This window comes from Sphaeramia orbicularis, chromosome 16 (assembly GCF_902148855.1).
Source record: "Sphaeramia orbicularis chromosome 16, fSphaOr1.1, whole genome shotgun sequence".
NCBI classification, from domain to species: domain Eukaryota; kingdom Metazoa; phylum Chordata; class Actinopteri; order Kurtiformes; family Apogonidae; genus Sphaeramia; species Sphaeramia orbicularis.
Genome location: NC_043972.1, coordinates 28,255,255 through 28,272,824, shown reverse-complemented (window position 1 = coordinate 28,272,824; position 17,570 = coordinate 28,255,255). Strand labels below are relative to the sequence as shown.

General features: G+C 37.8%; 1 protein-coding gene across 1 annotated transcript in view; it reads left to right on the top strand.

Annotated features, from left to right (window-relative positions):
• LOC115435291 (transmembrane protein 65-like) overlaps positions 1 to 17,570 on the top strand; it is a 64,618-nt gene that overhangs the window by 44,502 nt on the left and 2,546 nt on the right. The window contains exons 6-7 of the mRNA XM_030157602.1: positions 7,210 to 7,252; positions 14,454 to 14,559. Coding sequence (XP_030013462.1) covers positions 7,210 to 7,252; positions 14,454 to 14,559 — 149 coding nt within the window. The remainder of the gene's footprint in view (positions 1 to 7,209; positions 7,253 to 14,453; positions 14,560 to 17,570) is intronic.

Sequence of the window (17,570 nt, the reverse complement as noted above, 5' to 3'; positions counted from 1 at the left end):
ACTGTATTATAGTCAGTTTTAATGTTTAACTGCTGAGATCTCAACAAACTTTAGTAAAAATGGTGCTGAAGCCAAATTATATTCAACACAAATCTGTTCCCTTAACAATTTACTTCAAATTCTGAAATCACAAGCAGAACCAGACTAGCAGACTTTCACTGGGTCTGGCTCCTTATTAGAATAATTGCTTGTCAAATAACAGGAGACGTTTCCAATTTTAGTGTCAACAAGAAGAAGCTGCTTTATAATAGCACCTCAATGGCAAACCGACAGTATGAGCACATTGGTGGCATTAATCTAAAAGAAAAAGACAGCACAATAACGTTAAGTAAGAGACACAGGGAAGACAGAGGGATTAGACTACATAATGATGATTTTACAGAAATGATAATACTATTCTCCAGTAAATGGAATGGCTGTAGTAATATCCACTTAGCTCAAAAGGCACATTAGCATTTTAATGTTATCTCTGGTCTCTATTCATTGTAGTGAATGCAGTCTGAAGCTTCCTGCAGAGGAGCTGATAGTCGACTTAGCGGAAGTGCAAGGTGAAGCACTGAGACGTACTGTATTTCTGTTTAAATTTGTGGGTCAGTGTTTGGGCAGATAGTTCTAAAACCACCAGTCTATAGTAAATAGAGTAAAAGTATACCATATGGCAGATAGTGTTCAGGATGTGATTGTCTTCAGGGCTTTTTTTTTGCAGATTTAGAGGTTGCTGTGCATAAATAAAGTCATTTTAAAAGCAGATAAAATCAAATTAAATTCAATTTTATCACTCTACTCTTAGATTTATTACTGATGATAACTATAGTAAACATCATCTGTCAAAGTTGGCTGGTCCTCTCCTTCTGTGACGCATGACAAACTAGATTTTCTATATTTATAAAGCGCTCACTGGTCTTTTACCTCCTTGTATCACCTCATTACTTACTTTTAACATGGGCACCCATAAACCCCTGTGTCTGCTGTTTTTACTGGTCTCGGAAAATCCATTTACCGTATGCAGAAAAGGCTTACGATGCACCACTTGTATCTTTAGGGCAAATTAAATGTTTAATTTCATTGTATTTTATTAATAATCAGTCTTGATTTAGATTCACCTTTTTAATTGTTTTACTAAACTATTCTGTATTGTTAGTTTCTGCTTTTATCTGCAGCTAATACCAATGTTCTAAGTATAATTCTTTTTCACTTCTATTTGTTTTACTGTTTCCAGAATTAACTGTTTTACTACCATTAATGCCTGTGTTGTGAAGCATGAGTGCCATATGGATAGGGATGCTTCTATGAAACTAGGTTCATTTTGGTACCTGGCACTTTGCCAGCTTTTTAGACCCAGTAATAAAAGAGAAATTTAGACATACGTCCCCACAGGATGTACCTAATGATGACCTCAGGTAAATGCAAAAAACATTATACTCTTGCTCTGAGCCATACCAATATTAATGAATTTATAATAAAATATTGGGGCCAAAAATAGGACCAAAATTGGGACAGGAAAAGCTACCTAGGTGTCAGTGCATTTCATCTGGAACACATGGCTTGAAATGGTCTTATATACCACTATAAATAAAGACACTGTGTTAAATTTGTCAATCCTAGTGGTTTTTCTAATCCAGACGTGGGTTTTTCATGAATATCAGTCTCACTCCAGGTTTTGTATGTAACCCATTGTGTCCACTGGCATTACACGCAGAACCTGCCTAATTAAATGCATATAAATCCCGAATGATTTTGCAATAGCGGCCATTTTTGTGAAACACTCTCCCTTGCATAATTAGTTTGATTCCCAAATTGTACCTGTGAGAGGTTCAAGAGATATTTAAAAAAAAAAAAAAAAATAGTAGCGCATAATTTTCATGTCCTTCTGACCGTGTTACATGCACATTTTTGGTTAAATATAATGTAAAATAATATAAAAATGTGTTGTATCTGAAAAATAGTTTCCCTTTTATCTCAGTAAGTATTTATTTTTAAAATAGACCCAAAGTGCTTCCAAACTTGCTTCATAACATTAGTCTACATCTAGTTTGAATTTTAAGCCCCCATGTCCTGTTTTTAGGGACCAGTTTCATTGAAGCACCCATAGCACTCATGCCTCAGAACAAGAAGGTCCTAGATTCCAGTCCAACACCAGCTGATGGGGGGGGGGGGGGGGGGGGGGGGGGGGGGGGGGGGGGGGGGGGGGGGGGGCTCTCTGTGTGGAGTTTAAATGTTCTCCCCATGTTTGTGTGGGTTCTCTCCAGATACTCCAGCTTCCTCCCACCATCCAAAGACATCCGCTAATAAAGGTTAATTGGTTAAATTGCCCATAGGTGTGCATGTCAAAATGACTGGTAGCTCATCTCTTATATGTCAACCCTGCGATGAACTGGCGACATGTCCAGGGTGTACCCCGCCTTCACCCATAGGTAGCTGGGGTAGGCTCCCTCATGAGGATAAAGCAGTTCAGAAGATGAATGAATGCACGCCTGTGTTTTCTCAGTTATGCTGTAAACTAGGCTTTGACATCAATATATTCCAAGATTACTCAAAAAGAATAAGAATACAGTCAATAACGTCAGCTGTGTGATGTGTTTCTGGGTGTTCAGGTCATTACTATTCAAGTACAAGTGAGGTTTTGTTGTTTTCATCCTTAAAACCTTGAACAGACTCTGTAGTTAATCTCTGTAACAGACTTCAGAAGAGAAGAGGCTGAGACGCTTTTATATTCCACTTCATTGGGAACTGTACATGAGAGATTTTACCACCGCAGACTAAAAGGCAAAGAGAAGGCACTAGAAGCTTTGTATTTGAATATTTTTGTCCTTTTTAATTTAATTTTGTCAAATATCGTCTAACTTGCATGTATATTTTCTCCTTTGGTTTTGGAATTGAAATGTTTAATGTATGACTGGGATTTGGGTCAAGCCGAAGGGGGAATTGCAGGCACAGACAGATTTATAAACAAGAGGGTTTTCAGTTATGAACTCCAGCAGGAGATGTCACATTCATTTTCAGACAGGCCTCCAGAACATTGACAGACAGCGCCTGTTATCTCTCACTGCAGAGGTTTTCCAATCTAGGTTTGACAGCGAGATATGGCTGAAATCATTCTTTACTGATCTGAGAAAAAGAAGTTAAGAAGACAAAAGCAGAACATGAAAAACCAAAGCTTCTGCTCTTTTCTCAAACCCAGCCTCTAATTTCACGCCGGTTGTTCTGCTACTCGTCGCTGTGTTACGTCGAGGACATGTGGGGTCTGCAAATCAAGAGGCTGCAGTTATCTGTCACGGCCCACAGTGATTTAATGCTCATGTCAAATCTACATTCGAGTCCACCAATCATTGGTTTTTCCGGGTGGCTCAGCTGGTTCTGTTGAAAAAGGGAGGATGAGCGTTGCAAATGGTCGACGGCAGAGTGGAGCTAATTAGATAATTTAAACAGAACTAATGATGTGAAAACTTCTAATAGGATTAAATCCATTTAAAAGTTGCTGCTAAGGTGATTAATTCACAAAATTCTCTGTTGTATAAAAGCTGCATGCCCCTCCAGGTCTACATTAGAGTTTCATGTGTCTTGAAAGCATCCTTTTGGACTCTTTAAAAGCTTGGTAGGATCCTTAATGCAAATGCTAGACTGCCTAAATAATATTTCACTCTATGCCTCTTGGTTTCTCCAGTGTCCAATCATTCAACACTCCTGAAGCGTCCTTAAAGGTGTGTTTGATGTAGTGTGACTGTGTTTCTGTCCAGTCTGAATATAGCACAGTCCAGCTCCACAGATTCACTGCTCCATCCATCACTGCTCTGTCTAAAGGCAGACACCTGACCTTGGCTTGTAATTCCATTTAAGAAGCACACATAATTAATCCTGATGGGCCTTTCTATTACATCTACCCCCTCTGTGACTTGTAGAGTAGCATTGGGATATTAGATTAGTGCATGCTCTCTGATTTTATTAACCGTCAATCTGTAACTAAGGAATTGTTGAGGATGTAGTGGCTGTTGTTTTAACCATAAGCCAGTAGAAGTTTACATCCAACGATAAATTAAATACAAGATGGAAATGAAGGGCTGCATTTGTTTTTAGTTTGGCTTTTTTTCCAGGTTAAGTTTTTGGGAACTAGACTAAAAAGCAAGATGAACATTTGACATTTAACTCCAACTCGATAAGAAATACAGCAGCATGCATCACAAAGAGCTAATGTATATCACTGTTCCCTATAAAAAATTGGATCTTTTAGTGACCTCTTTGCAGAAGGGGGCATCGAAATTTGAACCCTCCTCATTGTGAAAATGGGTGCTTCAATGAACCTGGGTTAATTTTGGTACCTGGCACTTTGCCAGCTTTTTAGACCAATAATAAAAGAGAAACTTAGACATATTTTCCCTCAGAATGTACCCAATGATGACCTCAGATAAATGCTAAACAAATTATACTCTTTTTCTGAGCCATCCCAAAGTTAATGAATTTTTAATAAAATATTGGGGCCAAAAATAGGACCAAAACTGGGGCAGGAAAAGCTACCTAGGTGTCAGTGTATTTTATCTGGAAGACATCACTTGAGATGGTCTTATATACCGCTATACATAAAGACACTGTGTTAAATTTGTCAATCCTAGTGGTTTTTCTAATCCAGACATGCAGGCTTTTCATGAATCAGCAGTCTCATTCCAGGTTTTGTGTGTAACCCATCGTGTCCACTGGCAATACACGCAGAACCTGCCCATTTAAATACAAGTAAATCATGAGTGATTTTGGAACAGCTGTCATTTTTGTGAAACACTCTGCCTTGCATAATTAGTTCAATTCCCAAAATGTATTTGTCAGAGAATAAAAAGATATGCAAAAAAATCGTAGCACATAATTTTCGTGTCCTTTTTACCATGTTACACGCAGATTTTTGTATAGAAATATGTAAAAAGGTGTTTTATCTGAAAAATAGTTTCTTTTTTATCTCAGTAAATACTTATTTTAAAATAGACTCCAAGTACTTCCAAACTTGCTTCATAGCATTAGTCTACATCTGGTTTGAATTTGTAGCCCCTCTGTCCTGTTTTAAGGTACCAGTTTCATAGAAGCACCCAAATGTGTATAACAACTTATATCCCATTTACTATTTGCAATTTCTCTTTATAGATTTTTTTATTATAATGAATGTTTTTTTCCTGACAAACAGCAACAGACACTGATAATCGGGCATACAAAAGAGGACTAAAAAATGTGCCAGCTTTGTGTTGGAGCTATCCTACACCCCCTGGGTCACATGTGACTCTTGTTTGTTGAAGTATTTGTTCATTCATGTGTTCATTTCCCTCTTACTGACCAGCCTTATATGGATTTTTGAGCAATTTATTTCTGTAAATTTAACGGTCAGCAGTATGATTCATCTATAATTTGTTGATTCCCATTGTTTTTCTTCATTTGATTTAAGCCTGATATCATATAAGCTAGTAATGATGGGAATTGTGCTGTAAATAGTCGTATGAGTGCTTCTGAGCTGTGACAGAAGCTGATACAAGGAAGTACAGTTCTCTACAAAGATCATTCAACAGCTTATATCTGATTCACTGCACCTTTTAAACCTGTTTTGGCTGAGCATGCTTTGCTTGAGTGGGTCTTTTCAAACACTGATTCACTTGAACCATCGCTTAATAGTGTCTCTGTGAGCTGAAATTACAAATGGAAACAAAAATGGTGAATGAGCATTGTGTTTGTCTGTTAAATACTGTGTGTTGCTCTTCACTGGGATATGACCGAATGAAAAGCAAGTGAAACTGGAAACAAATTGGTGTAGCTCTACGTGTGCATAGTTGGCGGTTCACATTTTGATCCCTCCTTTATCCACTGAAGTGACTCTAAGGCGCGTTTTTATAGCTGACACTTAAGATATATATCTTCCAAATTATGCATGGTACTCACTTTCATGCCTGGCAGTTTCTTTGATATGTGAAAACTGGAGTGCTTTTTTTGAGATGCTCTGTGTAGCACTCATTTACCTCTGTCTTTCCCACAATGATATGCAGTCAGACTTGGATTCTGCTCAGCACAAACAATCTTCTCTGCCCAAAATGCCATAAGATCTCCTCGTGATCATAACGGAATGCTGTGTTTTTAGGACATCTGCACATTTTCTTTCGTGTCATTCCTCCTCCTGTTTCTTGTTCCATTCAGAAGTAGTGATAAAGTCAACTTTAGAGCTTCTCACAAAGTTTCGTCTTCAATTAGGACCAAGCCAAGGCGAAGCAGTGGTTTATTAACATTAATGCTTTGTTCCAACAGGCAGGCGAGTTCCTGTTCTTCAGGGTCAGGGGCACAGGCCTGCTGAGACTCACAGTAAACAACACTTTCCTCGATCCTGGCACATTCTGACTCACTAATTGGACCGTGACTCTTTACAACCTTATCTGGATTCCTTTGCGCTAATTACTGTGGGTGCAGACCCTGTGGACCGCTTATTCAGATGTGTGATGGCAGATTGTCAGAATGCCACAGCATCCGCATCCAGTGTAGGGTACATTTTATTCCCTTTTTTTTTTTTCAAGCTACAGCAGCTGAAATACTTGTATGGCAGTTCAATGGAGACTGTGCTGTGGCGGAGATGGCATCGCTGCTTTCTTTCTGTTCCCCTGAGGTTGGTTGTTCTGCCCTGGCAGCTGCGACACTGCTCTGAACTCTGTGTCGTGGGCAACAGAGAGAGCTAAATATTGAGCAAAAGCAGCAATATACAAGCAGCTGTACAAGTAGATTTTTTAATGGAACATCTCCCATGTTGTCTCATCTACCTCACAACATAGACCAGAAAATGTCCTAAGGCACGTCTTCTTCTTGTCTCTCTTTCCATAGTAATTTTGCACCCTTGTTGTCTTTTCTGTGGGTACTTTCTGAGGTTGTTTTGCTGCTTTTAGTGAGCGAAGGAGGGAGCAATACTGCCGACTTGAATACTGCATCACCTCTTCTACTTTCCACAGTATATGTTGTATTGTTTCCAAACAAAATGTGAAGAAATGGTTCTGATTAGATATGTGTATGGCTAATTTTGGAGCTAAATAATCTACATGTGCTTGTTGTCCTGACCCAACTAATGCAACATCTATTTTCATAGCACCATATGCTCTAAAATAAATAAATAAATAAATAAAATTGCATTACATTTTCACAAGCTGTCTCAATTTCCCCAAATCATTTTTTAATCATGTCTTTTTTCTGTCACGTTTTCTACAGCTGCTGCACTTGGCAACCTGGTGTCTGATCTGGCAGGACTAGGGTAAGAATATCACACCCACGCCCCTGAACATGCATATATACACTTCATATGTAGGCATATATATATATATATATATATATATATATATATATATATATATATATATATATATAAAATCACTCTGAGTTTTGTCATTCTCTGAGAGTCATAACAGCGAATTAAAGTACCTCCTTTCACAGTCTGGAAGGCACAGGAAGATAAGCATGAGTGGAAAGGAAGAAAATGAAATGCAGCAAGTAGAAATTTGTATACCTGAGGAAAGACATCTGAAGGGAGTAAGAAGGCATATCAGTGTTAATGAGTACAGTCTAATAATTTGTCTATAACTACTAAGAGGAATTCAGTTAAAACAGCTCTTAAATTAAGTACATAGTCTTACTGCTGTGAGCAAAATAAACAAAATACTGATATTAACATAAATGAGCACATCGCAGTAACTGCCTTTTCTTCAGATCCTGTTGAAATAATATAAATGTATTATTCCTTAATGTTTATTTAACAGCCAACAGTGTCTAACATAGTATTTAATTATGTCATAAAACATTTAGTCTGCACAGTGTTACTCCTCATTCACTCTAGGATTCTGTTGGATTTTTATTGTTCACCATTCTTATACTGAATGTTTTATTGCTGAGATGCTGAAATTCCAATTTCATGACATAGAAGAAACATCCCATCCCACACGAAATGGTTCATTAGTGCGACCCAGGATTCATAAAGTGGGTTTTATCTCTGTTGTCTCCTCTGGCTTTCCTTCATTTTTCTTTTTCTTTCCTGGGGAAAGAACATGAACAAAGGAAAGCAGAACTGCGGAGAGTACTTCTTCCTGTTTCTCCAAAATTATGAAGTAAAAAATAGCACAGTCTGTCAGTTTCCTGCTGCGTACTGAACCATAAGAATCCTTCAAACAGATTCAAAGGTTGCAACGGATTTATCACCTAATTGAGGATTACTAACCACTTCAGGGCCTCATCTACTTCACTGAACATAGACTTTATTACCTGCTTCACACTCTCACCTACCTCAACACTTGGAATAATTTCATTTTGGGTACGTTTACACGGCAACACTCCGCAAAGATTTCTCCTTTGCGTTATAAAATCATTCCGCGTTAAGATGAAGCCGCTATGATAACGATCTGCATTAACATGAGTCCGCGAGGACGGCTGAATACGCTGTAGTGGCCATGCCAGACCAGTAGCTGGCGATGTAGAGCTGTAGTGAAACAGTGGCGGTAAAACGCGCCTGCGCACAAACGATTTCCGGTTTAGACAGCCTTTAAATGAGGAGAAGAAGAAGAAGAAGAGGCGGACAACACTATTTACAAACAACAATGGCAAGTGGTCGTACAAAGACGCAGGACTTCTTTGTCTGGACAGATGAGCTGAGCACAGTTAGCAGCACATATGTTGTTCTGAAACCGGCCATTGTTGTTGTGGTTGTTCCTTCTTTTTTTGCAGGTTTGTGTCATAGAGGCTGGCAAACCATCTTGGAGGCGCATTACCGCCACCAATTGGCCTGGAGTGGGTTAACTGGCGGTTCTTGGCTGCGCGCGCATGCGGTGACGTCATATTTAACCCTGGAACGCTCCGATTCGCGTTAACACGGAGCTGAAATGCAGAGCGTATCGATAACGTTCCACCCTGGACCCTGGTATCAAAAGTTTCTGGATTCAGGCACTCTAGGCACTGTTTCCATGTTAACAGAAGGCTAATCCGCGATGAAATCTTCCCGGAGTCGACTGAATCCTACGCCGTGTAAATGGCCCCTTTGACTTGACACTGCATTATTTTATGCACACATAAAGACCCACTTCAGTTGAAGATGCTGCTGCTGTTGCATTCTTGAAGTATGATGGATTACTGGAGTTGTTTTGGCCCTTGGTTCTGCGTGTTCATAACTGGAAATTATACCCCTAGTGGCCAGTTTGTCAAGGTGAAAGTAGATTAGACCAGACAAGGCAGGTTTCTTTTTTTCTGAAAGATATGCGCCTTTATCTGTGAAGGCTGTTCAGAGTCTCTGGTGCTGGTGCAGTTGTCCTTCACTGCTGCGTTTGTGTTACATCTTATGCTAATTTCAGAAGGGAAACGCTTATGTGTTTGCATACACAGCGTAAACACTGCCTTAGATCATGCTGGGATTCAGAGGTCCTTTGGCAGCTTTTAAGAGGGTGATTCAGCGGCTGTGGAGGAGACTCAGTAGATTTGTTGTTGATTGGTGGATAAACTGAAAGCCTGACAGATAAGAAGACCCCAGGTGTTTGGTTGAATAGCGCATCGCCTGTTGGATCAACACTAGGCTTGTCATAATAAATCAGATTTCTTTGCTATTGTTTTGCTCATTTGTCTTGTCTGACACTTTGTCTTCTGGCAGCAAATACAAAATGCCTCAAATTATGAACCTGTTCTTAAACCCAGAAATTAGGATATTTTGTAGGGTATTCATGCAGCCTGAATATAACAGCATATTCAGATTTTCATTAATTGTGTTGTGTATTTCCCCTGACAGATGATAAGCTCTACAAAAGATAAAAATACTGCCTGGTGTCCTTGTTTTTTTTGTTTTTTTTTTTCCTTTCTTTTACTGCAAATGTTCGAAGTGTTTATGATTAAACCCTCAGAGAAACAAGAAAACAGGCACAGTGAATGGCTTTAACTGGAGTTCTTGTGCACAGTTTGCCATAGATCTATGAGAGGTGAGTCAAAAACACCTGCCTCTGTAGTGTAATGAGATGGATGGAGCTGTCAACACAACTTGTTTCTCCAGAGCTTCTTTGGTCAGTGTTGTAGCGATTACGCTGCAGTGAATGTGTGTAAATCCTCCCACATACTGTCTGCTTTCCACAACCAAAAGACAGTGATTGAGCTCAGCTGCCCTTCCTCTTTGCCATCATATAGAGTTTTTAGTGCATGTGGTGAACGATCTGCACATCCATACTCAGTCACAATAGGTGTTTATGTGTACATATTTCATGTGTAGAGCCTCATGCATTTCTGGGTTCTTCCTTTCTGCAGATGTAGATCAGCAGGTCCCAGTATATCATTTAGCCGATGATTCATTCTGTCCGTTGACACCCGGGCCAGGCTCGGTCTCGGCTGCCGTACGGCCACAATGCATCACTGGCTTTCTGGGGCAGACAAGACATCTAGTGAAGCATTACTGCATTAGGAAACATTTAAGAAAATAGATGGGGATAGATTTTTGCAGCTAAGTGTTTTTCAGGGTGTGATGTGTCACTGATCCCCTTAGGGATACAACGTTTTGTTACTCTGCCCCTAGGGAGGCTGGGAGTCCAAGGTCCAACACAAGGTTGCTCATGAATACAACAGCAACAGAGGCTTTCAGGTTATCTTCTATAAGGGTGACTTCTATAATGATTCCCCCAACACTAACCACTGACACACCAGATTTACCTTCAACTTTAACCTATTACTTATTGGATTTTTTTCCTTGTAGTTTGACCCTTGCCACATTCATTGAACCTGCACAGGACAACACATTTACCCTTTCTCCTTTCTACCCCACCCCCCAAAGGGGAGGCAAGTGGTATTGTTTTTGGTTGGGTTTGTTTCTTTTTCTTTATTTTTTAGCATTCTAGCTGCAAAACTATTGGTTGAATTCATACCAAATTGGGTTTATAGATTGCCAGTGACCCAGAATAGAAGTGGTAACATTTTGGGAAAAGTAGGTTAAAGTTAAAATTTTTATGAAGTTTTTGAATCTTTTTTTTCTCCCATTTACTTCTAATGGGCAAAATTTCAAATGTCTATAAAAACATCTATTTTGTTTCAGCTTACTTCAAACTTGCCACATATATAGAGGCAATTGATATGCTGACATCAGCACATGCACAGGCATGATGACATCAGCTGGATCGATGCCAAAATAAGCTACAATATGTGTGAGGGGCGGGGTTTGTTGTGCCTGGCACTACTTGTTTCTTATTATTTGTAATTTAACTAGAGGTAGATGTCAGATCAAACTAGATTTATCTGACATGATCGTAACAGTAACAGTATCATAGGAACTGCAACATACAATTATGCACAAGTATTAGGAAGGAGCATTGTAATTACTATTTGAAGCCAAATAATAAAGCCTCTTTAAGTCACTTTATCAATTTGTTGTGATGTCATCATTAAACTAAAATAACAAAAGAAAAACTCACCTGCCCAAAAAAAGTGTATTCTTAAAATAAAATAAGTCAACTGTACTTGCCCTTTTGACAAATTACTCACTCATGCACTTCCCTCTCAAGTACCAGATGCATTGTAATCTAAATGTAATTGTAAATGCTTGTATTGAAAAGCTACGTATGTTCTGATGAAAGGACCATCAGTTCCTGTAGAAAATGTCTGTAAATCTGTTTTTTGTGATTCTGAGCTAATATTAGAGCAACTATGTCTTTTTTTATCACTTAAAATGCAGCACAGCAGAGCACATCAGTTTATCATTGTCCAAGGCTGCATTTTTAGTCAAATTTAAACATTTCCTGAAAAGAAACGTACCTCTTTAGGATTTTCATGGACTACTTCTCTGCAGTTCCATTTTTCTGCATGATAAAATGTTCTCAGTAAATTGCTGTTGCTCCTGGACAGGTTCAGATGCTGCCTGTTTCTCACTCTGTGGCTGTAGCCATATCTTGTCATTCTGGGAAATGATTGGATTTCACTAACTCTGCTTTCAGCACATTTCATCATTCCAGTATTTTGGATGCTGTGGGATTTATTTCCTGGTACAGACCTGAGTTTTTTGCTTTTTTGCCTCAGTAAATGTGAAATACTTGAATACTGAATTTTAATTGATGACTGGAGGTGTTTTGTGACACTGCACAGACCCTTAAAAATGGCTTTTATTAATTTGACTACCAGTATTCAAGTTGCTGAAGAGCTTGCATCCTATTGAGACAGAAAAAAATATTATAACCAATGTAACATAATGAGGTCCATCACAGCATGTCTGTTTATCTCAACTCACTTCTTCCCCGGAGAGACTTTATTCATCAGTCATTGTGTAATCAATGCAAATGTGTTTGGGATCTTTATGGTCCACAGGGACATGTTTAAGTATCATCCTTAAGTCTTATAATCATTAGGCTTCATTTCCTTGTCTATCATATATAATGATACAATTTCAAACAGTGTCTTAGAAAAACAAAGTAAACACACACTCATGCTCACTCAGGCGTTCCCTCCTTATCTTTTTCTCAATGTGCTACCCTCTACTTATCGCTCCCTGCCTTGACAGCCCCAGCTGTATTTGTGTGAGCTGTGAACTGAGGATCCATTAGCTCCACTGACTGAATCCAACCTCCCCTGGGTGAAAATATTGACCGAGTTCGTCTTGTAGCTGCAGCGTCCTAATTTCCCTCGATCATAAAATGTTTATTCTGTCGTCGCTGTCATATTGTTCTAACTTTCATTGGTTTTTGTTTTTCCCATGGTGGCATTAGGTGGTATTAGACAAAGATCACGTCATAGTGTCCTGCTGTCTGTACCTTCATAGTTTATAGACATGTTGTGTATAGACTGTTTCTGTTGAATGTAACTCTCAAAGACCTAAACAGACACTGGTGACCAAAACTATCCACTGATCTAAAATGTTAAATAACTTCTGAACCATTGATTTCATCAGTTCATGTAAATAATTCAAGCAAAATGCAGTTTCTCACCTTTTTATCATCATCAGATATGACCCATTTGGATGTTCAGATGCTTAGTACAGAATATGCAAACATCATAATCTTCTGCAACATTGATTCACCAATAAAAAACATGTCGTTTGATTAGTGACAGTGGTTGTAGATGCTTGAGTGAATATTTTGCAAAAAAGGTAGCTTTTTCTTTTTACCCCTGGGCCACCAGGCTCTTGAACAATACCATGTGCAATATATGAGGGATGTGTGGGTGAGAAAGAGTCTCTAGTTTCCAGTATGCTCTATTTTATTATTTTACATTGTGTGCTTTTATATTTATTGTTTTTAAATTTTGTATTTATTGCTATTTATTTGTTGCACTTTGGTAAGGGCATCCTGAACCAATTTCATTGTAACATGGAGTACAATGACAATAAAGCCTATTCTATTCTATTCTATTCTATTCTATTCTATTCTATTCTATTCTATTCTATTCTATTCTTCACTGTTCTCTGTTTTGATATAATAACCTTTCAATTTACTATGAGCTTTTATGACCATCTATGTGATCAGTGGATTAAATATAGGAAAATACCTGATTTTCACAGAAAAATGCAAAAGGCAAAGGATAATATTATAATAAATGGTTATAAATCCCTCAAGAAAGGTTCAATGTTTAGGGAAAAAAAATTGTTTGAAAGAGGCCATAATAATAGTTTTGGTCTTAAAGGGATAAGAATGTGTGTAATTAAGAACATGCATTGTCTCTACACCTGCACACAAAAAAATTACCTATCAGACACTACAGAGGGCAGAATTTCCTATATTCCTGTTTTTGTATCCCCTATAGTTGATATTCCTTGAAACTCTACTCCTCCTGCAGAAAATGATACAGATTTTACCCCATTATCTGGGTGGTATATCGGTTTCAGTCAACAGAAGCTTTCGTTTCAGAAGCGCAATGAACAATAAAAAAAAAAGTTTTCAAGATTAATGAGCTTCAACAGTTACATCTCTGTTACTCTTTTCTAACTGCACCAATCTGTCTTTGCTCTGTCATCTGTGTAAAACACAGGCAAGAGCTGGAAATTATTTAATTTATAATCACAACAGAGGCTCAGTCTTGTTCTTTTTGTGTTGATGTTTGACGCCCTGCTGGTTTACGACAGATGATGGCAATAAGGAACAGTCTGGGACATTAATCTGCCGATTTATTTTGTTTTTGTTATTATCGATTATTTTGGTCATTTACTTTTTGGTGCCGGGTAGGGGGGTTTAATGAATCATGACATGTTGTAAAGAAAAGCTTGGAAATAAAGTATGTAAATCTGAAACACACTCTAAAGTGATGTAAATGTAATCTTCTGACTGTACATATAAATACAGCCTAATGCTTCAGGAGTACACTGTTTACGTCTGTGGGGTTTCAGCCTCATTAGTTTGACTGATATAAGATGTCGATGCCTGAACATGTTGAGTCCCTGCTGTCTGTAATGGATTGAAATGTCTCTGCCTCTGACCTTGGTGTCAGTCATGCCTCTGAGTTGTTTCCTCTTTTCTCTGCAGACTGGCAGGTTATGTGGAGGCCCTGGCATCTCGGTTGGGGATGCAGATTCCTGACCTGAGTCCGAAACAGGCTGACATGTGGCAAACCAGGGTCAGCTCTCACACAGTGAGTAATACTGTCCAACAATAAAACCAACACATCCAACCCATCAGTCTGCTCCGTAGTTAGTTTGAATTTTTTTTTTTTTTTTAAATTTCAGCTCAGTTTTAGTTAAATACATAGTTTTAGAAACTATGTACAAACAATTTTTTCTTATTTTTGTTTATTCCTACATATTCTCTAATTGTGTGTGTATGTGTGTGTATGTGTGTTAGTACCCATAGATTTGTGGGATTCACCAGTGTTTTCTTATTTTGCTCTCACTAAATTTTGCGAGTGGTTGGGCCTCTATGATCTCTGTTACTCTGTATTATGTAAATTATGTGCAATAAGTTATGTAATAATCCTGTATAATTCATGCAAAGTCCTCTGTTCTTGCATTAATAATGCAATATTTAATATTTATCAACATAAATGCATTATTTTATAGACTCGTTCGCAGATATACATACTGCTAATACTGTGTCTCTTAATATTTTAGGTGTATTTTTTAGATTATTCCACTTTTAGTTCTATTCTTATTTTGTGTTTGTGTAAAACTTTATATTCTATTTTCTTATTTTACTTTTTAGTTTTTTAGTCTATTCTTATTTCCTGACATACTGGTTTTTATTCACATTATTGCACTGACTGGAGTAGCACTAATTTTTATTTTTATTGCAAACACAATAACAATAAAGTCTGTTCTGATTCTCATACCGTAACATTCTCTTACATAAAGTATTTTAATGTTATTGGTATTTTAAGGGTATTTTCTGTCCTTTTTTAGGGTAGGGTTAGGGCTACATTTCAGGGTACAGTACAAATCCTCCTGCTCTGAATCTGTGACCGACAGATGAGATAATGTTCAGTCCATCCCTTCATCCGTAGATGAACCCATATCAAAATAATCAGCTGCTACCGATCACTTTAAGTGATTAATTGGTGTCTGTTTTTCTGCTCCAGGCTACCAGCATATAGATAACAAAAACATGACAGACAGATGAACTATGAGCTAAATATCCCACTGTTCATTTCTCTGCTTGTATTTGACAGACTTTCACTCGGTTTTGTGACAAATCGCTCATGTTTCTGCGTCGCTATATAAATGTCTTTTAACGTCTTTGTCAGAAAGAACCATTACATTGCTTTATTCAAGAGACTATTTGCTGTCTCTGATGCCGTTAGAGAAACCAATTACTTCTGAGTTTATCAATACTCTGGTCTTTAATTATTTGGTGCCATTTTGCATGTCTTGCACCGGGTTTCAGTACCTCGAATATGGATGCAGCCTTGATTTTTAAATAGAAAGAAGAATGAAAGAAATGAAATTAGATGAATCACAATACCACTATTTATTATTACTATTTATTAAAGACTGTATAATGTGCAAAGCTATTTTAGGCTTGTACACAATACAACGAATTAAAACTGGGCAATACATTTGCATCCAAATCTGTTTGGTTTTACTTCATGGTGTGGATTCATGTTTTGTTTATAACAGTTTTATTCAGTTTCCATGTTTTTAAAAAGTACCATTTTAATTAACATAATTATATTTCACGGTGTCTTCTCTCTAAATTGTCTCCCTTTTTTTAGTCTGACAAGAACCAAATGTTTGTTTCACTTTCCAGTTACTGTATATGTGTGTGTATTATACCCACAACACTCAGCATTAGCACTCAGACTGGATATTAATTAACCTGCTGCAGTGAGCATTTTAATACTCCTTATTTGTTGTGTAACATGGCCACCAACAACAGAAAGCCAAGTCTCTGATGTGCCCTTTTACACCACTCATTCACTTTGCAGAGAAATTAGAACTGAATGATGTATAGTTTGTTGACTGGTGAAGTGTGAAATGTAATTAGGTTTAATTAGCGTCAGTGATTAGTCTGACGCTAATAGGCTTTTGGCTGATTGTGAAAGGTCACCTCAATTGTTTTGGCTGGGAAATATCTGGATTTTTTTTCCCCCTCATAAACATATGGAACACATGTCTGAGTATCAAGTGAAATCGAAGTGTCCTGAGACGTTAATGTATTTTCTCATTGGCTGTTTAGTGTTAGAATGTGAGCATATTTACTGTACATTTCGTCTTACGGCCTGTTGACCTCTATAGCTAGACCTCTTTTCCATATCTGAATTGTATTTTAAGTCACAAGAACAGAGATTTCCAAAGTGAAGATTTTTTTTTTTCCTTCTGCATGTTTTCTACTATGTGCTGGCATTGCATGTCATTGTTTTTATTCATCTGTATTGTTCTTTTGTTATTGCTTATACATACTTATAAATGATCAACATAATTGTTGAATCTTTTACTTGTGTGTTTTTAGGGTGACAGTACAATTTGTCCTGGAACAACAGAAAAATAGAAACAAGACACAAGAAAAATAGCTTTTTGGCTCATTCAGGCACATTTATAGCAATGATGATTAATGTGTGCCATCCCTGTCAAATAAACCAATAAAATAAAAATAAAGAAATAAAAACTCTGTGCAGAAAATGGAGAAATTGGAAAATGATGGTGTCACACTCCATTTTACACGTCTGTTGTTGGTTTGTGTAATGAAGCTGCACCTGAAACATCAAACATCCTAGTGTATGTATGTGTGTATAACCTACAGTAGATTGAGGTCAGAACAGGTACTTTAGAGAAACAGACTAGATGGGGGTTATGGACAAATGCACATCATGTCAAAAATACACTTCAACAACAAGATTTAACGCAAGTTAAGAACTGAACTTGTTGTTGCTGCTTCACTTTCATGGCAGATTAAAGCCTCTGTATCTGCTACGTCCTGTATTATCCATGGTGTCCAGTCGTAAGTCCGACAGGAACAATGGTTTGTCCGAATGTTGGACCAGTTTGTTGTCATTTTTGCATTGTCATTGGACATGGCATTAATATACTGGTCCTTGTTTTGCATAAAATTCCGTAGAAGTCACACTCATCATTGTAGCATCTTAAACATACACAAAATGCTGAGTTTTGACAATCTAATTTTATACTCGAATTTCCGAGCCCTTTTCAAAAT